General features: G+C 40.6%; 1 protein-coding gene and 1 long non-coding RNA gene across 6 annotated transcripts in view; one reads left to right on the forward strand and one right to left on the reverse strand.

Annotated features, from left to right (window-relative positions):
* Nucleotides 1-4245: 4245 nt before the first annotated feature.
* LOC148773884 (uncharacterized) lies at nucleotides 4246-11083 on the reverse strand. 2 transcript variants are annotated; one of them, XR_016036440.1, is made up of 4 exons: nucleotides 10995-11083; nucleotides 8369-8502; nucleotides 7420-7622; nucleotides 4246-4523 (listed from the first exon to the last, which is right to left on the reverse strand). It is a non-coding gene; the product is annotated as an uncharacterized LOC148773884 (long non-coding RNA). The 2 variants fall into 2 exon arrangements; XR_016036441.1 differs by lacking the exon at nucleotides 4246-4523 and adding an exon at nucleotides 4537-4885.
* Nucleotides 10512-25272, forward strand: part of ANO5 (anoctamin 5) — a 95828-nt gene continuing 81067 nt past the window's right edge. For all 4 annotated transcript variants that reach the window (XM_088832436.1, XM_088832435.1, XM_055416045.2 and 1 more), the window contains exons 1-3: nucleotides 10512-11232; nucleotides 21707-21747; nucleotides 24930-24977. In XM_088832436.1, coding sequence (XP_088688562.1) covers nucleotides 10512-11232; nucleotides 21707-21747; nucleotides 24930-24977 — 810 coding nt within the window. The remainder of the gene's footprint in view (nucleotides 11233-21706; nucleotides 21748-24929; nucleotides 24978-25272) is intronic.

Genomic DNA, 25272 nt, shown 5'->3' on the forward strand with positions numbered 1-25272 from the left:
TAACTTAAAATTATAGTATTGTGTTTATGATCGTGAACTCTGACTCATATTTAACCCCTTTATCTGTTTCGCCTGCTTTTCAGAAAAGCAGACTAAGTTACAGAGATGTTACAATACTTACATAAAATGACTGGGTAGTCTATAATAGGTTTTTGTATTTTTTTAAAAAATAGGTTAGAGTCTTAAATTCTCCACTCACCTAATCTCCACAATAACCCTCCAAAAAAAGACATAGACCCATTTCACAACTGAGAGAACTGAAATCCAACAAGAATTGGAAGTTTGTGTAAGATTATAAAACTGGTAAGTAAAAGAGCTATACTTTAGACTTCAGTTTGCCTACCCAAATGCCTCGAGTTTTTTCCTTGGCTTCTCAGTTTTTCTCACTTTCCAGTATCTGGGTGAAGCCATATGAAATTAATATAGAGTTTATAGATCAAATTTGGGATTTGCACGTAATTCAATGTATATTTAGAGATGTGCTGTGCATAAATCATCACGACTGTTTACTCTCATTCTTGCTTCCTTCCCTTCCCTTTACTTTCTCAAGTTCACAACTTAACATCCTATAGGTATGGACACTGATTTGAATGGAATACCATTGGAGAGGATTTTGCAGAAGTATAAGATACGGTCTTTGCTCTCAGATGACTATGGTCTAGTTAGGAAGAAAAAATCCTCATGAAAGAAAGGATCAGAGAGGAAAACAATGAAGGAGAGATTCATTTGGATATCAATTCATTTGAATATTCATATGTCGAGCCCTATGCTTGCCTCTGGTGGATGCAGTGATGGGTAAGCAACACAGTTAGAGTCCTTGTGGAACAAGAGGTGAGATCAGTGAACAAATAATGAAATAATCACAGATATAAAATCTGTTCAGATCTCTGCTCCCGGGTCCACCTCCAGGAACTCCTCTGACCTCAGTAGAGCAGATAGTGATCAGTTAACTTTTGAAGCAGCCTGTTTTTCTTTTACAGACTCCCATTTCTTTGTCTTTGAAGATGACTTTTCTGGCAATTTTGGGATAGAGTCCTCCCCTTAATGTATAGCAGGTATGTAATCAAGCAGGGTGGGAGTGACTGCTTGCAACTACAAATAAGTATTTAGCTTGGGGGAACTAAATAAAGAATATGATTAAGAACTTTCTTTGTAAAACATGAAATTACAAACCACAGGAGGCTCAGTTACAAGCTTGCTCATGATTTGGGGACAGTCAAATATACTCTTGACGCTACTTATGCTTCTGGTTATAACCTCGTAGCCACTGGGTGGAGTACTACAAAGAGGTCTTAATTAGGTACATAAAATGCCAGATGTAACCATTGAGGGAGGGACACACTTTAATTGTATTTTCTTTGTACTTATGGTTGAAATTGTAACCAAATTAGGTTCTTTGAAAATAGACAAAGTTTGCACAAACATATTTTATAAAAGGCTTGACAAACGTCAGTGTACAAAATTGTATGCTTTCACTAACTAGAAGCTCCTGTATTTCGGTCAAGTTTGGTTTTCTATTTAACCCAAGTTTTAAGGACTCCTTTAAAATTTCAATTGGGGTTGCCATTTATTTTAGGGAATATGAATTGGATGACAGCATATTTAAATCCAAGCATTAAATCGTCTTTTAACAGGAAATTACTATTTCTTGGAAGCTTTTATTTCATTGCCCCAGCACTGAAGATCATCTGAATGCTACAAAATGGAGCATTTTAATCAATAATGTGAGTCTGCTGGGTTTTCAGAATTCCTTCCATTACTTCAAGCAATATTTGTATTGACATCTTTATATATGACACACATGATTTCAAAATTCAGAAATCTTGTTTGCTTCATATATTATAAAAATGTTAGACTAATAAAATAAATCCCTTCATAGAAATTAAAGGCATGAATATATATATATATACACACACATATATATATATTTTTTACTTTTTTAAATTTTTTGACGATGCTGTGTGGCATGTGGGATCTTAGTTCCCCAACTACGTCAAGCCAGTGCCCCCAGCAGTGGAAGAACGGAGTCTTAATCACTGAACCGCCAGGGAAATCCCAGAATGAATATATATTTAACAATAATAAGCTCCAGCTTCTCAAAACTTTACCACTTAAAATCAACTCAACAACACCAATAATAATAAATGCAATAAAGTGAAAATTGCATCCCATGGTTTAATATTTGAACAAGTGAAAACATATGCATGATTATATTTATTGAACCTAAACAATCCTGTGTTAGGAATCATTTTATCCATTTTATAAATAAAGAAACTGTGGCTCAGAGAGGTTAAGAATCTCATCAAATATCACTTGGTTAAGGACTGAGAGAGCTACGATTTGAGATCAGTTTTTTTCAGGCCTCAGAGCCAACACACTTAACCTTGAACAACATAGCCTGATGAGAAGAAAGAAAATCAACTATCAGGCTGCCATAGTAAGCAAAAAGGGAGGCTACAAAGTGAGAGCAGTAGGAAATTACCCAGTGTGACTTCCAGCTGGGTGAAATCATTTTCAGTAACTGAAGAGTGAGACATTTCAAAAGAATAAATATCAGAAAGCTGGCAATTTAGATGCACATTATGAAAATACTGCACAGAATCAAAGTTGATTTTAATTTCCACCTTGTCAAGCTATGTGGTGATTAAGAACACAAATTGTGGAATCAGGCTATTCTGGGTCCAAATTCTTGCTCTTTTAATAGCTATGCAATTGTGGACTGATAACCTTTTTAAACCTTAATTTACAAAATAGTTCTTAAATAGGGATAAAAATAATAATTCTGTCTTAGCTTGGGTTTCCCCTAATAGGAGAGCCCAAGGTAAGACTTCTATACAGGAAGGATTTTCTGGGAAATGATCTTAAGGAAGGCTGGGAAGAGTCAAACATGAACAAACATGAAAGGAAGACAAGGCGATCCAAGGGCAAATGGAGGTAGATCCCTCTGAAGAACCCTTGAAGCGTTATGTTAAATGAACCTCAGAATTGCCTCTCCAAGGGACAATGGGAAAGGGGAGTATTTATCTTTCATTCCCAGTTGGTCAGAGTTGCCTTATGTTGTGTTAACATTCTCCTACTTAAATTAAAGGTTTGCATGTGTGTCAGAATAGTGTGGCGTGGAGGAGACCTACTTCATGGTGGTGGAGAAACACCAGGGCAGAAAGGATGAGATACTCCGTAGAGTCAAAGTAATATTCTTGCAAACTACACATGTGCATAACTAATTGCTACAGTAAAAACTGGAATAAAAAGTGAGCCACAAAACTGTGATAGAATATCAGTAATTGCCAGAGGCTAGTGGACTGGATAAAGGAATTGACTTCAAATGTGTAGAACAGTTTTGGCAAATGTTCTAGTCTGTGAATGTGGTGATTGTTACATAACAATTTATGTCATAAAGTTATCTAATTGCACACTTAAAATTAATGATTTTAATTATTAATATAATTACTAATAAATATTATACTTCAATAGAGTTAATTTTAAAAGAAAAGGTGAGCCAAGCTGTGCAATACACACAGAGATGTCTGATGATAAGTGCCTACCTCACATCATCAGGAGGAATCAGTGTAGTAATACTTCCAAAGCACATTAATTAATACTTACATGAATAACAGTGGCTATTATAATTACTAATCACCTGCTTGAGATAATCCTGATGACTTTGACATAAGTGGTAGAGTTGGGAAGTTGAATTAGTTTGGAGGAAGATTGATTTAGCCTTGCACTTATTCAAATTAGATGACTAATATTAAAACATACAAGTGACTTAAGACTTTAGAACTTTCCAATGAGCACTTAGTGTGGAGCTGGATATTTGAGTGGGAGCCTCAAAGAAGAAATAGTTAATGGGGAAAAAAAAAGTAAATGAGAATAACAAGGGAGAATTTGCTGAAAGAAGTTCATCTTTCGATTTCAAGGAAATTGTTGAAAGTACAAAAGAAAGATGAAAACTGACATCCTTTTAATGAATACTTTGTGCCAAGGACTTAGCATTATTATTTTTCATAACCACACTGTTGGGTGGATATGATTGTTTCTATTATCAGTTCAGCTCAGTTCAGTTCAGTTGCTCAGTCGTGTCCGACTCTCTGCGACCCCATGAATCACAGCACGCCAGGCCTCCCTATCCATCACCAACTCCCGGAGTTCACTCAAACTCATGTCCACAGAGTTGGTGATGCCATCCAGCTGTCTCATTCTCGGTCATCCCCTTCTCCTCCCGCCCCCAACCTTTCCCAGCATCAGAGTCTTTTCCAGTGAGTCAACTCGTTGCATGAGGTGGCCAAAGTATTGCAGTTTCAGCTTTAGCATCAGTCCTTCCAATGAACACCCAGGATCGATCTCCCTTAGAATGGACTGGTTGGATCTCCTTGCAGTCCAAGGGACTCTCAAGAGTCTTCTCCAACACCACAGTTCAAAAGCATCAATTCTTCGGCAATCAGCTTTCTTCACAGTCCAACTCTCACATCCATACATGACCACGGGAAAAACCATAGCCTTGACTAGACGGACCTTTGTTTCTATTATAGAGATGAAGAAATTAAGGATTATAGAGGTTAACCCACTAGTTAAAGGCTATGCAGTCACTTCATACTTGGATAGGTCTGCCTGATCCAGAATGCCTAACTGTAACGTGCCTGCTCTTTCTCATATATAACGTTTCCAGAAAAGTAAGAGAGACAGAATTATGGATGGAGACTCAGAGTGGCACAGGTTGATTGTGAAGATCTGGAAAGACATGCTGGATATAATGGCTGATAGAAGGCAATGAAGGATAACCTTTAAGGAAACAGTTTCACTGGCATGACGAGGTTCTAAAGGGATATGATGGTAAAGAAAATGCAGAGCTAGTGGGTGTAGGTTTCCTGATGGAAAACTTTATCTGTGAAAGAAGAAAGGGAAATATAGTAATATAGGTATCCCCATTCAAGGTCCAAGATCCAGATTTTTATTTGATGCAGCCAGTGTGGACCATATGGGTTCATTTGATTTTTCATCTCCTGTGTATGTATATGCCAAAGACAAATAACAATCCTAAGCATCTGGCATTTAAACAAGAGGATGTGATTGCTTTACACCAAAGGACACTTGTTAATACAGGAACATAGCACTAGAGCACAGATGGGTCTTTGCTCTCTTCTTCTAATTTGGGCTTCCCTGATAGCTCAGTTGGTAAAGAATGTGCCTGCAATGCAGGAGACCATGGTTTGATTCCTGTATTGGGAAGATCTGCTGGAGAAGGGTAGGCTACCCACTCTAGTATTCTTGGGCTTCCCTTGTGGCTGCCACCACTGCTTGCCAAAGAGCAAAGAGCAGCCAAGAGACTGGTGCTCAGATAGTGAGGCAAAGTCCTGACTATTGTCTCTATCTCTGCTGATTCTAGTTGTTTCCTATGTAAATTTTAGAGGTTTTTGTTTTTTTTTTTTCAAAATTAGAAAATTATTTCTAATTGAGCCACAAGCCACTGCAAGTGTGTAATCCAATTATTCTCCCAGATGCAGGAAAGTCAGGGGCAATGAAGAAGACAGCTAGTGACTCAGGGAATAGGAAATGTGATGATAAACCTTTGACAAATCATTCATTCATCAAATATTTATGAGAACATTTCTATGCCATTCTAAGTGTCATTGATATATGAGAAAAGAAAACTGAGAAAACCTGAGCCTCCAGGGAGCTTATACAAAAATAAATATGCACAAGCAATTAAATATACAAAGTCAGAAAGAGAGAACAGCTCTAAAGAAAAACTTCAGGCTAAGAGGATAGTAATGTGAGGTTATTGACTCAGGGTGGTCAGCAAAGTTCTTCATTTGGATAGAAAAATGATGGGAGAGAGTGACTCATCAACTATTGGTGTAAAGATCTTTATGGAAAAGAGAACAGTGAGTACAGAGTGCTTGGGAAATGATCGGAAAATTCTTATTCGGTTTGTGGATCAGCAACAAGACAGCATGGCTAGAACATGATAGCAGAGGTGGGAACGAGGCCTAGATCATGGAAGGATAGTGCTGCAATCCTACTGGTAAGAAAGGTGGTTAGATTTCCCCTTACATATGATAGAAAGTCACTGGCAGAGGGAAGCTTGGTGCTCTGTGATGACCTAGAGAAGCTGGATGGTGGCAGGGGGCGGTGAGTAGGAGGGAGGCTCAAGGGGGAGATGATATATGAAATACTTACAGCTGATGCATGCTGTTAGTACAGCAGAGACGAACACAACATTGTAAAGCAATTATCCTCTGATTAAAAAAAAGTCACTGCAGACAGCAAGAAGAAGGGCATCATTTATGATCTCAGGGGCTGTTGCAAGCAGTCATGAGCGAGATGAAAACATTCTTGTTTCTCATCTTTTGCTGAGACAGTTCCCCATCTCTCTAGACTGGGAACCAACTGCATCTTCCTAGTTACAGGGCACAGTAGGCATGCCACCCTGAGTCTTTACATTGGCAAATGGTAAGGTTGCATGTGAGTACTCAAAACTGTACTGGTGTTTCTGATGATCATGATAGTCCCAGAGGCCAGCCTGTAAAGTGAGTTTTTCTAGGAGAGGGAAGAATGCCAGATGGTAGGCAGTCCTAGTAGATAGGGCTAGGGCTCACTGAAAAAGTCTAGGACCTAAATAATCAGGATTCAAAGAAACAAATATTGCAGTGTTTAAATATTACAAATAAGGAGAGTTGGCCCCCTCCACTGACACCAGTGCTTAGTGGTGATGAATCTATGTAGAGTCAGAAAATGCCTCCAAATCTCAGAGAAATGGTTGAAATGGCATTTTTGTTGGGTGGAGAAAACAATACCCCACAACTAGTATTCCTACCTGCTGTTAAATCTATAACTACCTCTGCCAGTCAATAAAACTTTCTGTTTGTTATATTTTTACTGTTTCCAAAGTCCTTTCATGCATATGATTTGTTTGACTTTCACAACTTTGGGAGATGGGTGGAACAGGTTAAGAGCCTTAATAGTCACAGGCAAGGAAGGAGAGATGCAGAATCATCTGTTCAAGGTCACCATGCACTTTAGCTCATTCAGGGACAGCCAGAGACATGCAGGTCTTTCGACTCCTGATTCACAGATTCATACCTGAGAGCAGGCCATTTTATGTGGATTGTAATGATGTTGAAAATATATGGACTAAATAAAATTTTTGGGTGCTGTGTGCCAAGTAGCCTCAGTCATACCCGACTCTTTTGTGACTCTATGGACTGCCAGGCTCCTCTGTCCGTTGGATTCTCCAGACAAGAATACTGGAGTGGGTTGCCATGCCCTCCTCCAGGGGATCTTCCCAACCCAGGGATCTAATTCACGTCTCTTACGTCTCCTGCATTGGTAGTCTGGTTCTTTACCACTAGCATCACTTAAAATTTTAGGAGTTAAAAAATAAATGAATGCCAAGTAGCCCAAAAGGAGAACACTTACTGGAGGAGTTGAAGCCTTGGCAGGCAGAGATACCAAGAAAGCAGACTGATCCAGACCACAGACTGGAGGCACCATATCTTTGCTTTAAATACCAGCGGGGAGAAGCGTTCATTGCATGACTTTCCAAGATCTTTCCTGGTTTCCAGAGTGTAGCTCATTAACTTGTCCTCTTTAGCCTTAAACCCATCCATTTAACGAGGCTGCTAGAATAAAAAAAAAAAATATTCACATGCAGGTTGTTGCTCATTTTTATACATTTAACTTTCATACAGCCCAGGCTTGCATGTATTATATACTGACACCCATGGACTGTAGCCCACCAGGCTCCTCGGTCTATGAGGTTTCCCAGAATACTGGAGTAGATTCCCATTTCCTTTTCCAGGGGATCTTCCTAACCCAGAGATCAAACCCACGTCTCCTGCATCGGCATGCAGATTCTTTACCACCGAGTCACCAGGGAACCCTACTTACTAGTTGGCAAACAAGTATTTTAAGCAATCATTTGACAGTTTAGCACCCAAAGTATCACAATTTTTATATTTATGGCTGTGTTTCTATTATCATTTAAACACTTGCATACCACCCTTAGGATAGGACACAAAAGGCAAATTAAAATAAAAAGGTCCTACCAGATGACGCAATAACACTGAAACAAAGGCTGAATAATCTGGAAACAAAGACTAAAATAATTTGGAGGGCTAAAAAAGATAAGTTTCTAGTCTCAATACAACACTTAACTGTGTATTCAGTTACATTAAAAGAATATGTATTTATTATTCATAATTCTGGAAATATATGGTTGAAGATTGAGTTTAAAGAGGCAGGGTGTAGCAATAAAGAAACTGACAGATCCTAAAATTATGAATGGATAAGCAAAATAAAGTATTTCAGTGATACAAATACAGAGACAGTTTCTCAAGATCTCAGGGGTTATGGAGAAAATACATACCTTTATCAAAAGAACACAAGAAAGATCCATCTTTTTTGTTAACAAATCTTCAGTTCAGTTCAGTTGCTCAGTCGTGTCCGACTCTTTGCGACCCCATGAATCACAGCACGCCAGGCCTCCCTGTCCATCACCAACTCCCGGAGTTCATTCAAACCCACCAGAGAAGATGAGTATCAGCAAAATCAGCAACAAAATATTCAATTTTGCACAAAATCATCATCAAAGTGTTTTTCACATGTCACTTCAAATACGGTGCAGAATCAAGAAATATTAAATATACAATTATATAAAATTATAGAAAAAATTGTTTTTATTTTTATTTAATCTACATAAAGCAAAATCTGTACTATGTGTTAAATCACAATATCTATAGCACCTAGCAGAGTACTTGGTATGTGGGAAGAACACAAAACAAATCACATGGTAAAACATTTTACTAGACTCAAACAATGATTAATCAAGAGGTAAATACCAACACTTGTCAGATAACTACCAATTTATTATAATTACATGTAAGTTTACGGCTTAACTTATGAATACCAACATTTCAAACACCATTCCAAAACACATCAAGTAAGCAATTGCCTATAGTCTGAAATAGAGAACAGATAGCAAGGCATAGGAAAAAAAAAAGATGATTTCCAGTTCCACAGTTAACCATGGACTTCACCAAAACACTTCTCTCAGGCCTGTTTTCTCATCTGTAAAAGATACTTCCAGGTTCAAAAATGTCAATAGAAGGGGGAAAAAACAGAGTAACATGAAAATTCAAAAAGGTCAAGTCTTTCTTGGTTATGTTCTCCTTATTGTTAAATCAGCCCATACCTGCCCCAGACTCAGTCCCTCCCTCCTTAGCACTCTCAAGACGCTCAGCTCAGACCTCTGCTGCTACTGCTGCTAAGTCGCTTCAGTCGTGTCCAACTCTGTGCGACCCCATAGACGGCAGCCGACCAGGCTCCGCCATCCCTGGGATTCTCCAGGCAAGATCACTGGAGTGGGTGGCCATTTCCTTCTCCAATGTGTGAAAGTGAAGTCGCTCAGTTGTGTCCGACTAGTAGCGACCCCACGGACTGCAGCCCACCAGGCTCCTCTGTCCATGTGATTTTCTAGGCAAGAGTACTGGAGTGGCTTGCCATTGCCTTCTCTCACCCTTAGTTCACACCACTTATCTGTTTTTCCTCTTTTAGACCGTAATTTTTATCTCCCAATTATTGGGGAGCTGGTACTTGTTAAGGTCTCAAAGACATAAATCAATTCAGAGGAGCCTGTGAAGAATGTGACCATTCACTCTGCTTGAGGTCGAAATGCTGAAGCCACTAAGAAACTGAGATGGAGCAGGGCTCAGTGAAAAATGGCTTCGTCTTGAGAGCATCTGAATTCTTAACTCATTACTACCGCACTGTACAATGTGCCCCTCACAAGTCCCCGAGGTGGGTCCTAATAATGGTTCTCTTGAAGAAACAAGCCAATGTCTCCTGAAGAAACTTGACCAATGCCATCTAACTTCTAAGGGGCAGAGGCTGAATTCCAATTTAGGGCAAACTTGACGGGAAGGATTGGGGGCGGGAGGAGAAGGGGACGACAGAGAATGAGATGGCTGGATGGCATCACCGACTCGATGGACATGAGTTTGAGTGAACTCCGGGAGTTGGTGATGGACAGGGAGGCCTGGCGTGCTGTGGTTCATGGGGTCGCAAAGAGTCAGACACGACTGAGCGACTGAACTGAACTGACTTTCCACCAACTGTGTGAGATGGGATTCCTTCTGAAATGCAGGAAACCTGGGTTCGATTCCTGAATCGGGAAAATCTCCTGGAGAAGGACATGGCAACCGACTCCAGTATTCTTGCCTGGGAAATCCCATGAACGGAGGAGCCTATGGGTTAGCAAGAGTCGGACACGACTTAACAGACTAAACCACCACCAACCGTGTTGCTGCTACCAGCTGCAAATTACCCTGCGCAGGATCCCGGAAGGAGGTGCTGCTAGAATCTCGCAGAACGGGCCACGCGCGGGCCTTTTAAGGGGTGGGGGCCCCTTAAGGAAAGCAGCTTTTTCCTCACCCGACAAAAAATAACTCCTCAACCGGGAAGGGGGTTCTCTCCGAGTGCCGCCCATTCTAGGCGGAGGGCCGGGCAGATAGATGGACGCGGGCCAGACCGATAGCCTGAGGGCGCGGTTCACCCGTCGGCTGGCAACGGAGATTGGTTCGGAGAGGGGGGAGGCGGCAGCCCAGGAGAACCAGGAGCCCGGGACGGGCGCCAGCCCGCTGGGATGGGACCAGCAAGGCCGGTTGAGAAGCGAACTGCCGGACCGAGAGGGCCGGGAGGCGGCCGCGGGCCCGGAGGGGCAACGGGAGGCGGAGCAGCCCGGGCCGGGTGAGGCCGGGGGCGGGAGCGAGCGGGAGCCCGGGAGCCCGCAGCCCGGCGGGTCGCGGGGCGGGGAGCTGGCGGGGAGGAGAGAGAGGCGGGGAGAGCCGCGGGAGGGCCTGAACCCGGAGCACTGGTGGCGGCTGGGCAGCTTCCATCCCGGCACGATCCGGGAGATGTACTGGGAGCGGTCCAAGCGGCGCTACCGGGAGAGGGCGCTGAAGCTGAGCGTCAAGGCCCCCAGCAAGTGGAAGTACCGGCCGGAGAGGAAGCCGCCCGGGCCGACGCGCCCGGCGCCGGAGGAGCCCGAGGCGGACGACGTCTCCAAGGAGGACCTCTTGATCCCGTCCCAAGCACTGCGGCCCACCGTCAGATTCAGCCTCCAGGCCAAATTTCGCCAGTCGTCGCAGCGGTCGACCGTCTCCCCCTCGGGCAGCGTCATCAACGAGCTGGCGAAGATGGGCGACCCAGACGTCCTGGAGATGGTGCAACAAGGTGGGAGCCGGCTCGCGTGGCGCGCGGACCCCGGGCGGGACGTTGGCGGCCCCGCCGCCCGGATCCCAGGGACGTTCGTGGGTGCGCTGCGCCCCGCGCGAGGCCGCGGCCGCCGGGCGCACGGGTCCCTGCCCGGGTGGCTGAGCGAGGGCGGGTGAACCCGGGTTCTCCGGCCTCTGAACTTGGGCAGAGGAAAGAAGGAGCCTCCTACCAAGGGGAGAGCCCAAGCCTAGGGCGCATGACAGCGGTTCCCGGTGTGGGCCCTCGAGTCCTGTTGCCTGTTTCTATTTGCCAATTACTGCTCAAGCTTTCGGAGAAGGCAATGGCAGGCCACTCCAGTACTCTTGCCTGGAAGATCCCATGGATGGAGGAGCCTGGTAGGCTGCAGTCCGTGGGGTCGCTACGAGTCAGACATGACCGAGTGACTTCACTTTCACACATTGGAGAAGGAAATGGCAACCCACTCCAGTGTTCTTGCCTGGAGAATCCCAGGGACGAGGGAGCCTGGTGGGCTTCCGTCTATGGGGTCACACAGAGTCGGACACGACTGAAGTGACTTAGCTCAAGCTTTGAGATCCTTGTTAATTATGGGAGGAGCAGACCGAACCCTAAGGTCCATCAGTTTGAGATTCCTATGCACGTGGGGAGGCTGCTATTTCACAAGCTTTCTTTGAATTTTTAGTTTCTTTGGAAAAATATTTGTCCATCGTTTGCTCCGGGGTTTCCCATCTCCCCCTACCCGTGATACTTGGGCTTTCCTCCTGAGCCTTGCCAGAGGCCCCAGGAACCAGCCAGAAGCTAAACAGGTGTGGGTCCCGGGAAATACCAAGCCCAATGGGACAGGATGGGACAGAGATAGGGCCAACCTCTGGAAACTCGCCTTGTGGCCATCTCGGACCCATATTCTATAGGTCTGTTTTAGTACACATTTCCTGAAAATGCACGTATTTTCCTAGGTCTGACTCCAGGGCCTTCAATGATATTCAGTTCTCTCAATGACACTTTACTTTCATGTCTTATTAAGTGTTAGATATGAACATGGAAGCAGTGGGGTTTCTTCTGTAAAGTAATAAATGATCTAAGAAGTCATACTATTTAGTCTTCAAAGACACCAAAGAAATAAAATGCCTTATTTTATTACGCATCCTCCTCCTCCCCTTAACAGCTTGAAGTATAATTTAAATACAATAAGAATCACCCACTTTAAAGGTACAGTTCGATTTTAGTTTATTTACAATTTTGCCATCATCACCATAATCTAATTTTGGAACATTTTCATCACCCCAAATAGAAATCTCTTAGCTGTCACTCCCCCTTCACGCCCCTTCCCACCTCAGGTACCCCCAGCTCTAGGCAGCCTCTAATCTATTTACTGTCTCTAGGTACCTGATTCTGAACACTTCTGGAAAACAGACTCATACAATATGTGATCTTTTGTAACTGGTTTCTTCCTCTGAGCATAGTGTTTTTGAAGTTCATGAATGTTATAACTTGTATCATTGCATTATTCCTTCTTATTGTCAAATAATATTCCATTGCAGATATAGTCATACTTTATCTGTTTATCGATTGGTGGACATTTGAATTGTTTCCACTTCCTTGGCTACTATGAATGATGCTGCTATGAACATTTATTGCCAGATTTTGTATGAAAATACGTTTGTATTTTTCTTGGGTATACACCTAGTATTAGAATTACTGAATAATATGGTGGCTGTATATAGAACATTTTGAGAAATTGCTGAACTGTTTTCTGCCTCATTTTCGTATTTTCACAAGTAGCATATAGTGACTCCAATTTCTCCACGTCTTCACTAACATTTGTGATTGTCTGTCTTTTTTATTTATAGCAACCCTAGTGGTTGTGAAGTGCTGTCTCAATGTGATTTTGATTTACATTTTCTCAGTGACCAAAAGTGTTAAGTACCTGTTTCAGTGCTTATTAACTATTCATGTATCTTCATTGAAAAAAATGTCTATTCAAATCCTTTGCCTGTTTAAAAATATTAGTTGCTTTTAATTATTGTGGTGTAGGAAGACTTTATATATTCAGTGTATATGGCTTGCAAATGTTTTCTTCTGTTTGTGGATTCTCTTTCCATTTTATTGATGGTATCACTTGAAGCAACTCCTCCCTTTTTAAACAAAAATAATTAAATATAGAGGGAAATACAACTACCACCAGGGAAGTCCCCCACAGCATGAATTTTTAAGAGCTACTTTTATTCTTGTGTTTTAATATAAAATGGATTTCTTAAATTCCCCAATATAGGTAAGCCTGAATCTCTATTACATATTTTCTAAATCACCTTTGAAAAGAAAGTTAAACAATTGATTTACATGTGATAAAATTTCTCCCTGGAGAGAGAATATTTACACTGTGCCTTTCAGACATAATAGATTTTTCTAGGATTTGTTATATTTTCTGTTTATTTTCTTTACAGTTGAATATAGAAACAATCAGTGATCTCCAATTAACTGTTTTCCCACAATATGATAATTTTTAAAGAGAAATTATAAAGGCAATGTGTAATAGAACATTAAATTGTTATGTAAAGAAATGCTGCTAGTAAAATGTCAATGTTGCTGAAATTGACTTACTGACTGATCGACATTATTAGCAAGTTCTGATTTGAAACATTCGATTTTTTGTCTGGGGCCATATTTATGTTTATGTTATTTTATACTCCTGGAAGAAATGTAAACTGAGAAGACCATTTGGTAAATCCAAGGGCTATTTTTGGGTTCTGGGTTCACTGAGTGTGTATTAGTAATGTGCTTTCAGTGAAAACTCAAAGCTGTCTTTGGGCTGACATAAATTTTGACTCATATTTTATGATTCTCCATAGTGATCGATAGGGCTTCCCTCATAGCTCAGCCAGTAAAGAATGTGCCTGCAATGCAGGAGACCCGGGTTTGATTACTGGGTCAGGAAGATTCCTTGGAGAAGGAAGTGGCAACCCACTCCAGTATTCTTGCCTGGAAAATCCCGTGAACAGAGGAGCCTGGTGGGCTACAGTACATGGGGTCGCAAGAGCTGGACATGACTTAGCGACTAGAGAGACTGAGAGAGATAGTGATCTGTACTGAACCTTTCGTAGTTCTGGTTTCTAGGTCACAGGAAAAGTGGCCTAACTAATTCTGTTAACTTGAGAGGAAGTTGCAGGAATAGCAAGAAGCTGATCTAGAGTTGTTGGCTTCAAATCCTGCCTCTTCGGATACGCCTCTGAGGTTTGTAGATTACGCAGTTTCTTCAACTTTATATTTTCTGGGTGTGAAAGTGTATCTGGGTCTCTGACATGTGCAAACATCTGATTGTGTGTGAGAGAGCGCAAGTAGGTGAGCGCTGTGTGAGAGAGGGAGCATGGTGTGTTAGGAAACACATCTATCTTCTTTAATGTTTCTGCTTTTCAGAAAGGATGCTGTTTACAAAGCACACAATGCCTGGTTCTCAGGGAGTTTGCAATCTTGTAGCAGGTGGTAGAACAGGCCGTGCTGTGCTGTACTTAGTCTCTCATTCGTGTCTGACTCTTTGCGACCTCATGGACTTTAGCCCGCTCGGTTCCTCGGTCCATGGGGATTCTCCAGGCAAGAATACTGGAGTGGGTTGCCATGCCCTCCTCCAGGGGATCTTCCTGACCCAGGGATCAAACCCAGGTCTCCTGCACTGAAGGAGGATTCTTTACCATCTGAGCCACCAGGGAAGCCCAAGAATACTGGAGTGGGTAGCCTATCCCTTCTCTGGGGGATCTTCCCAACCCAGGAATCAAACTGGGTCTCCTGCATTGGAGGCAGATTCTTTACCAGCTGAGCTACCAGGGAAGCCCAGAGTGGGGCTACATTTCCCAAAGAGCTAAGGCCAGGGTGCTATGGGAGCAGGGAGGAGGCTGACCAGGGGCCAGATGAGGAGGTTTCTGGAGAGGCTTTAAAGGAAGATGTCAAAACTGTTGTAAAGTGGAAAAAAAGGCAAAAATTAGCTAAAAAAAGAAACAGTTGTTAGATCCAGGGTGAGGAATCAGCAAACTGAAAGGCAAAAGCATGAGAGAGAACTCTTATGGATTGGAGATAATCTGAAGGAACTATATCGTCAGTTGGTAAAGAATCCACCTGCAGTGTGGGAGACCTGGGTTCGATCCCTGGAGAAGTGAAAGGCTACCCACTCCAGTATCCTGGCCTAGAGAAGTCCATGGACTGTATATAGTCCATGGAATTGTAAAGAGTCGGACAAGACTGAGTGACTTTCACTTCCCTTCACTTCCACATTCTGAAATGAACACTTTGCATCAAGTTCTGATAACAGTTTGAAAATATTTGTTAAACTATTTGTTTTATGCTAAGTACAGCAAAAATAGAGGAAGTATTTTTAGTTAGTGTTTCCAGTTTTTCTACTTTCTTTTCTAAAATAGAGAATTATAAAATATTCTATAACTCTAGCTTAAGGTGTACATTTTTTTCTCTGTGCTTGGAACTGTGTTTAATTCTGTGCATAACAGTGATTGTTTTTGTCCTCAAGAAAATAAAAGCCTCCCTATGCCAGTGTGCAAGTACAATACACTGAGAGACAAGGCATATATTTTCTTAGACTTCTATTCTTTATCTACTTATTGTAAGAGTTTGCTAGATTGGTTTCTTTTTTTTTTTTGGAAAGTCCAGTGAGAGGTAGTCGAGACATTGTGGAATTTGGAGCTGTACATTAGACAGTATTCATGAGTAAAACCCTTTGGTAATGATACTGTGTGACATTTTGTATATGTCAAATATTTTTTACCTATATTTTAAATCTTTTAGATGAGAAAACCTGTACTCAGAAAAGTTAAGTGATGTGGCTATATCTATAGCGTGTTAGTTTCATACTTTGCTTACACTAGCTAGTAACTGTTTAATAGATCCTGCAACAAAAAGACCTGAAGACAAAATATATTCTTTTATCTTTATTCTGACATGCTACAACTTATCCAAAGAATTTGAAAGATTTGTGAAAATTAATAAAAGTATAGAATATATCCTAATAATAATAATAATATCAATAAGAATAACATTCATGATCTCTGTGCCAGCGACTGGCTACATGAAACAATTTACGTGCATTTACAACTAATGCTTACACACATCTTAGAATATCATATAGACATTAAAGCCATTTACATGATATTTGGTAGCTTTGAATTTGGACTTCCCAGGTGGCACTAGTGGTAAAGAACTCGCCTGCCAATGAAGGAGAAGTAAGAGATGCGGGTTCAGTCCCTGGGTCGGGAAGATCCCCTGGAGAAGAGCAAGGCAATCCACTCCAGTATTCTTGCCTGGAGAATCCCATGGACAGAGGAGCCTGGAGTGCTATGGTCCACAGGGTGGCAAAGAGTTGAATGCGATTGAAGTGGCTTAGCATGGCACAGCACACAGCTTTGAATTTACGCTGTATTCTTAGATTGCAAGGAAGGCTAGGAAATGTGTTTTTTTGTCCTTTTTTTGTGAGAGCTCATGGCTGCACCATATAATTAGTATTTTGTTAGTAAAGAACAAGGAAGAGAAAGGATATTTGTGGGGAGCCAGCAGCATCTGATGTATTAATTGCCTGCCATTAATAATCTTCCCCATTTCAGTAAATGGATTCACAAATTGCTCAAGTCTAGTAATCTTTCATCTTCTTTGTCTCTCCACCAGCACAGCTGCAATTTCTTAGCAGTTTGTTTTCCATTTTACTGAGATATCTATAGTGCACTTCAGTTCAGTTCAGTCGCTCAGTCATGTCCGACTCTTTGCGACCCCATGAATCACAGCACGCCAGGCCTCCCTGTCCATCACCAACTCCTGGAGTTCACTCAAACTCATGTCCATCGAGTTGGTGATGCCATCCAGCCATCTCACTCTCTGTCGTCCCCTTCTCCTCCCGCCCCCAATCTTTCCCAGCATCAGAGTCTTTTCCAGTGAATCAATTCGTCGCACAAGGTGGCCAAAGTATTGGAGTTTCAGCTTTAGCATTAGTCCCTCCAATGAACAGCCAGGATTGATCTCCTTTAGAATGAACTGGTTGGATCTCCTTGCAGTCCAAGAGACTCTCAAGAGTCTTCTTCAACACCACAGTTCAAAAGCATCAATTCTTCGGCGATCAGCTTTCTTCACAGTCCAACTCTCACATCCATACATGACCACGGGAAAAACCATAGCCTTGACTAGACGGACCTTGGTTGGCAAAGTAATGTCTCTGCTTTTTAATATACTATCTAGGTTGGTCATAACTTTTCTTCCAAGGAGCAGGTGTCTTTTGCTGCAATCAGCATCCGCAGTGATTTTGTAGCCCCCCAAAATAAAGTCTGACACTGTTTCCACTGTTTCCCCATCTATTTCCCATGAAGTGATGGGACCAGATTCCATGATCTTCGTTTTCTGAATGTTGAGCTTCAAGCCAACTTTTTCACTCTCCTCTTTCACTTTCATCAAGAGGCTTTTTAGTTCTCTTCACTTTCTGCCATAAGGGTGTGTCATATGCATATCTGAGGTTATTGATATTTCTCCCTGCAGTCTTGATTCCAGCTTGTGCTTCTTCCAGCCCAGCGTTCCTCATGATGTACTCTGCATATAAGTTAAATAAGCAGAGCGACAATATACAGCCTTGATGTACTCCTTTTCCTATTTGGAACCAGTCTGTTGTTCCATGTCCAGTTCTGACTGTTGCTTCCTGACCTGCATACAGGTTTCTCAAGAGTCCACTTAGGTGCCTTCATTTGCAGTGTTTCCAACTGCAGGTCAGACCCCCATCATCTCTGGTGATTTATTGCATCAACCTCTCATGATTTATTTCTTTTCTCAGTTCTCAATATCTTTTAACACATCCTCCAGTCAGCAACTAGTACTTTTCATAAAATTTAAATGTAAATACTATTTAAATACTTTTTCGTGGCTTCCTATTTCATCAAAGAAGAAATCTAGTCATACAAGGTCCTCCACAAATGGTCCCCCGACTCCATGCCTTTCCAGCACCCTGTTATATCTGTCTGCCGTTTACCTACTCATCTTTAGCTTGGCCTTTGTTTCTTCCAGCACCTAAAAAACTGTTCCTGTCTTCCAGCCTTTGCGTGTTCTCATGTTTCTTGTAACCTTTCAACTTTCCCATCTCAGTATAATTATTACCCCCTCAGAGAGATTTTCTGAGTTCCTTATGTCTAAACCGCATCCCTCCTTGTTTTTCTTACTTTCTCTGTTTGCTCTTTTAGTCTCTTGTATAGCATTTATCAGTTTTGGGTCTGTCTCCTCTCAGTTCAGTCGCTAAGTCATGTCTGATTCTTTGAGACCCCATGGACTGCAGCACGCCAGGCCTCCCTGTCCATCACCAACTCCCGGAGTTCACTCAAACTCACATCCATCGAGTCGGTGATGCCATCCAACCATCTCATCCTCTGTCTTCCACTTCTCTTCCTGTCTTCAGTCTTTGCCAGCATCAGTCCTTCCAATGAATATTCAGGACTGATTTCCTTTAGGATTAACGCTTTTCACTCCTTGCAGTCCAAGGGATTCTCAAGAATCTTCTCCAACACCACAGTTCAAAAGCATCAATTCTTCAGCACTCAGCTTTCTTTATAGTCCAACTCTCACATCCATACATGACTACTAGAAAACCATAGCTTTGACTGGACTGATCTTTGTTGGCAAAGTAATGTCTCTGCTTTTTACTATGCTGTCTAGGTTGGACATAGCTTTTCTTCCAAGGAGCCAGAGTCTTTTAATTTCATGGCTGCAGTCACCATCTGCAGTGATTTTGGAACCCCAAAAAATAAAGTCTCTCACTGTTTCCATTGTTTCCCCATCTATTTGCCAGGAAGTGATGGGACTCAATGCCATAATCTTAGTTTTCTGAATATTGAGTTTTAAGCCAACTTTTTCACTCTCCTCTTTCACTTTCATCAAGAAGCTCTTTAGTTCTTCTTCGCTTTCTGCCATAAGGGTAGTGTCATCTACATATCTGAGGTTATTGATATATCTCCCAGCAATCTTGATTTTAACTTGTGCTTCATCAAACCCAGCATATCGCATGCTATATTCTGCATACAAGGTAAATAAACAGGGCGACAATATACCTTGATGTACTGCTTTCCCGATTTGGAATCAATCTGTTGTCCCATATCCAGTTCTAAGGATTGCTTCTTGACCTGCATACAGATTTCTTAGGAGGCAGGAAGGTGGTCTGGTATTCCCAGCTCTTTAAGAATTTTTCACTTTGTTGTGATCCACACAGTCAAAGGCTTTCACACAGTCAATAAAGCAGAAGTAGGTGTTTTTCTGGGACTCTCTTGCTTTTTCGATGATCCAACGGATGTTGGCAATTTGATATCTGGTTTCTCTGCTTTTTCTAAATCCGTCTTGGACATCTTGAAGTTCATGGTTCACATACTGTTGAAGTCTGGCTTGTAGAATTTTGAGCATTACTTGGCTAGCATGTGAGATGAGTGCAATTGTGCAGTACTTTGAACATTCTTTAGCATTGCCTTTCTTTGGGATTGGAATGAAAACTGACCTTTTCTAGTCCTGTGGCCACTGCTGAGTTTTTCAACTTTGCTGGCATATTGAGTGTAACACTTTCACAGCATCATCTTTTAGAATTTGAAATAGCTCAACTGGAATTCCATCACCTCCACTAGCTTTGTTCGTAGTGATGCTTTCTAAGGCCCACTTGACTTCACATTCCAGCATGTGGGGCTGTAGGTGAGTGATCACACCATCTTGGTATCTGGGTCATGAGGATCTTTTTTGTATAGTTCTTCTGTGTATTCTTGTCACCTCTTCTTAATATCTTCTGCTTCTGTTAGGTCCATACCATTTCTATCCTTTATTTTATCCCTTTTGCATGAAATGTTCCCGTGGTATCTCTAATTTTCTTGAAGAGATCTCTAGTCTTTCCCATTCTGTTGTTTTCCTATATTTCTTTGCATTGATCGCTGAGAAAGGCTTTCTTATCTCTCTTTGCTATTCTTTGGAACTCTGCATTCAAATGGGTATACCTTTCCTTTTCTCCTTTGTCTTTTCTTCTCTTCCTTTCTCAGCTATTTGTAAGGCCTCCTCAGACAACCATTTTGCCTTTTTTGCATTTCTTTTCTGTCTCCACTACCGTACTTTAAATTTAACAATAGAGAATCAATGCATGTTAGCGATTATCACCACCATTATTATCGTTGTACTGATGATCAATGTCAAGAACTGTGAAAAGTCTGAGACTTGACTGCATTTGAAAGTTGACAAAGCAGCCTGTTACAATTTCATGGTTACTGGTAGAAGATTAAGAGACACCTGGATGGGAGACAAAGAACAGTTTCCTATTCACAGCATTAGCAGTAGCCAGAGTAGCAGCATATGTCAGTTTCCTGAGCCCAGGTTGTCACAGGTCAGTGCAGAGAGGGCCTGAATATTTGGTGTGTTGTTTGAATCTGAGCTTAGGGAACTGGAGTGTTTTTTTGGCGAGTAATTGTATTAATTGTATCCCAACATTTACCTTCCCTTAAGTATTCATCCGTAAGTAACATGCTTTGGTTTTGCATAGTTAAACTTTATGTAATTGAAATATTGCTAATTATTTCTGTCTTTTTGCTGAACTATTTCTGGGAGATTTATGTTTTTGCATCTATTTAAAACTAATTCAATTTTATTGCTAAGTACCATACATGGTGTGATTATACTACATTGTATTGATCCACTTTTTAATCTACATTTTATTTATTGTTTCTGGATATTTGGGGTGATGCTGATTTTCTGAGTGTTGTGTGCTCAGTCTTGTCCAACTCTTTGCAACCCCATGGAGTGTAGCCCACCAGGCTTCTCTGTCCATGGGATTTTATCCAGGCAAGAGTACTGGAGTGGGTTGCCTTTTCCTTCTCCAGGGTATCTTTCCAGCCCTAAAATCGAACACACATCTCCTGTGTCTCCTACGTTGGCAGGCGGGTTTTATTTTGTTTTGTTTCTCTAACCACTGAGCCACCTGGGAAACCTTGGTTTTCTGGTTATTACCAATAATACTGTTATGAACATTCTTGTTCCATTCCCATAGTGCATGCATTTCTGCTGAATTTATAGCTAAGATAGCATTTGTCAACTTTTTTTAAATCTCAGAACCCCTTTATACTTTTAATACTTATTAGGAACTTTGTTTATGAGTTAACTTTGTTGGTCATCCAAGGATATTTACTTTTGTCACTTCTAGGATGGCGGAGCCTGGTGGGCTGCCGTCTATGGGGTCGCACAGAGTCGGAGACGACTGAAGCGACTTAGCAGCAGCAGCAGCAGCATTCAGCATTGTACTAGAAGTTCTAGCCAGACCAGTTAGGCAGGAAAAGGAATAAAAGACATCTAAATTGGAAAGGAAGAATTAAAATTGTTTCTGTTCACAGATAATATGATCTTTTAAATTTTGAATTCTCCCTATTGATAGTTTTAACATATTGTGATCAGCTGGCCATTTTAACATGGCTTTTTTTGTTGTTTACTTTAGACAGACGAGTCAGTAAAGAAGATCATTCCAAAGCAAATGAGGTAAGTTAAATATATGTATTAGCTTCTTATAAGTCTGAGCAAAAATTGAGGCAAGGTTAAATGTGTACTTCATATGAATACTTGGGTCTTTGTACTTCGGTTATTTATTCATACTACATTCTTCATGTTTTGTCCTCCAACCTGTTAATTTTTAAATAAAGCAAATTCCATGTTTCACGTAAACTTAATATTGAATCTTTCTGGGTGTTACAGGAGAAAAAACGTAAGTTTGGATTTGTTTTGAGGCTTTCTGTGATGTAAACTCAGATATGCTGAGACTTGATATGCAAGATAATAGTATTTTAGCTTAACACTCTGCTTGACTATAATGCAAGGAATAATATTTGATGGCCTTTTTTGTTAGAGTTAGTGGTATCTGATTAGTGCATTTCCGTTCATAGGTACTTCAGGTAGTTTCCATATGTTGGCTATTGTAAATAATGTTGCGGTGAACTTAGGGTTTCATGTATCTTTTCAAATAAGTATTTTCTTATTCATTGGATAAATAACCAAAAGTGGGATTGCCAGACCCTGTGGTAGTTCTATTTTTAATTTTTTGAAAAATCTCCATACTGTTTCTCAAAGTATCTGTACCGATTTATATTCCCATCAGCAGTGCATAGGGGTTCCCTTTTCCCCATAATCTTGCCAACGCTGTTATTCTTTTTGATAGTAGCAATTCTTACAAGAGTAAGGTGATATCTCACAGTGATTTTGATTTGCATTTCTCTGATGATTAGTGATGTTGAACATCTTTTCATGTGCCTGTTGGCCATCTGTATTTCTTTGGGCAAATGTTTATTCAGATCCTCTGCCCATGTTTTCAATGGGATTGTTTGGCTTTTTTGCTATTGAGTTGTATGGGTTTTTTATATATATGTATATATATTTTGGTGTTGACCTCTTATGAGGTGTATGATTTGCAAATATTTTCTCCCATTTGGTAGGCTGCCTTCTCACTTTGTTAATGATTTCCTTTGCTATGCAGAAACTTTTTAGTTTGGTGTAATCCCACTGGTTTATTTTTGTTTTTATTGCATTTGGTTTTAGAGTCAGATGCAAAAAATTATCTCTGAGACTCACGTCAAGGAGCTTACCACCTATATTTTTTTCTTACACTCAATTCTTTAATGCATTTTTAATTAATTTTTGTGTATGGTGTAATATAGTGGTCTAGTTGCATTATTTTGCATGTGACTATCCAGTGTCCCTAACACCCCTTATTGAAGAAGACACTGTCCTTTCCCCATTGTATTTTGATGGCTCCTTTGTTATAAATTAATTGATCATATATAATGGGTTTATTTTGGGGCTCTCTGTTCTGTTCATCTATGTTTCTGTGTTTATATCAATACTATTATATTTTGATTACTATATATTTATAATATAGTTGGAAATCAGAAGACATAATGCCTCCAAATTTGTTCTTCTTTCTTAAGATTGGTTGGGTTATTCAGGGTCTTTTGTGGGTTTAGGCAAATTTTAGGATTGTTTCAGTTCTGTGAAAAATGCCATTGGAATTATGGTTGATTGAATTAATCTGTAGATTGCTTTGTGTGATATGGACATTTTAACAATATTAAGCTTCCAATCCATGAGCATAGATATCTTTCTACTTATGTGTTTCTTCAGGGTCTTTCAGCAATGTGTTATGGGTCTTTCACTTCCGTGGTTAAATTTATTCTTAAGTATTTTATTCTTTTTGATGCAATTGTAAATGGGATTGTTTTCTTAATTTCTCTTTATGATAACTCTTTACTAGTGTGTGTGGAAGTGCAGCTGATTTTTGTGTATTTTCATACCCTGCAGCTTTACTAAATTTAATAATTAGTTCTAACAGTTCTGGGGGGGTAGTCATCAGGTTTTTGTTTATATTAACTCATGCCATCTGCAAATAGTGACAGTTTTACTTTTCCTTTTAAATGTCGTAGGCCTTTTATTTATTCTTCTTTCTTAATTGATAAGGCTAGGACTTGCAATATTATGTTAACTAAAAGTGTCAAGAATGAACATCCTATTATTATTCGTGATCTTACAGAAAAAGGTGAAAACTTTTCTTTTGAGCATGATGTTCGCTGTGGGCTTGTCATATATAGCCTTTCTTATGGTGATATATAACTTCATAATTAATCAAAAACTTCTCAACAAACACAATTCCAGGACCAGATGGCTTCACTGGAGAACTCTACCAAACATTCAAAGAAAATTTAATATCTATCATTCTCAAGCCCTTCCAAAATATTGAGGAAAAGGAAACACTTCCAAATTCATTTTATGAGGCCAGAACTATGCTGATACAAAAACCAGACAAGGACACCACAAAAAAAGAAAATTACAGGCTTATATACCTCTTGAACACATATACAAATACACTTAACAAAATATTAGCAAGAAGAATTAAAAAATACATTAAAAGGATCATATGCCATGGTCAAGTGAAAATTTATTCCAGGGATGCAAGGATGGTTCAATACATGCAAATCAGTCAACATAATACATCACATTGACAAAATAAAGGATAAAAATCATATGATCACATCAAAGATAAAAAGAATATGATACCGAAAATCATTTGACAAAATTCAACATCCATTTATGATAAAAACTCTTCATAAAAGTAGGTAAAGATCAGAACAGAAGTAAATGACATAGAGACTAAAAAGACAATAGAAAAGATCAATGAAATTAAGAGCTGATATTTGAAAAGATAAATAAAATTTACAAGCTTTCAGTTTCAATTAAGAAAACAAGAGAACCTAAATAAAATCAGAATTAAAAGAAGAAAAGTTATATCTGTGCTGTGCTTAGTTGCTCAATCGTGTCCAACTCTTTGTGACCCTATGGACCATAGCCTGCTAGGCTCCAATGTCCATGGGGATTCTCCAGGCAAGAATACTGGAGTGGGTAGCCATGCCCTCCTCCAGGGGAGCTTCCCAACCAAGGGATCAAACCCACATCTCTTATGTATCCTGCATTGTCAGGTGGGTTCTTTACCACTAGCACCACCTGGGAAGTCCCACGTACATACAGAATTTTGCATCCAATTTCATGTGTTTTCATAGCTCCCCTGAGTTGTAGGTTTAGATTTTGCATAGAGAATCTAGAGTTTTTGTTGTTGACAGTTGTATGCTCTCCGTTGCATTATTATTAACAGTGCTGTGTCTTTTCCATGGTGCTATTAGGACCCGAGAAGCAGAGAGTCCAGTTTTCTCATCTGTCAAGAACCACGGGTAAGCAGCAATCAGTAGCACACTTTCTTGCATGGACATTATGAGTTATCTTTGTATAATCACCAATTATGACTCTTACTTGAGTTCAGTTCAGTAGCTCAGTCGTGTCCGACTCTTTGCGACCCCATGAATGACAGCACGCCAGGCCTCCCTGTCCATCACCAACCCCCAGCGTTCACTCAAACTCACGTGCATCGAGTCGGTGATGCCATCCAGTCATCTCATTCTCTGTCGTCCCCTTCTCCTCCTGCCCCTAATCCCTCCCAGCATCAGTATTTTCCAGTGAGTCAGCTCT

The sequence above is a fragment of the Moschus berezovskii genome, chromosome 25 (genome assembly GCF_049115385.1).
Source record: "Moschus berezovskii isolate FMDL1 chromosome 25, NW_MosBer_1.0, whole genome shotgun sequence".
NCBI classification, from domain to species: domain Eukaryota; kingdom Metazoa; phylum Chordata; class Mammalia; order Artiodactyla; family Moschidae; genus Moschus; species Moschus berezovskii.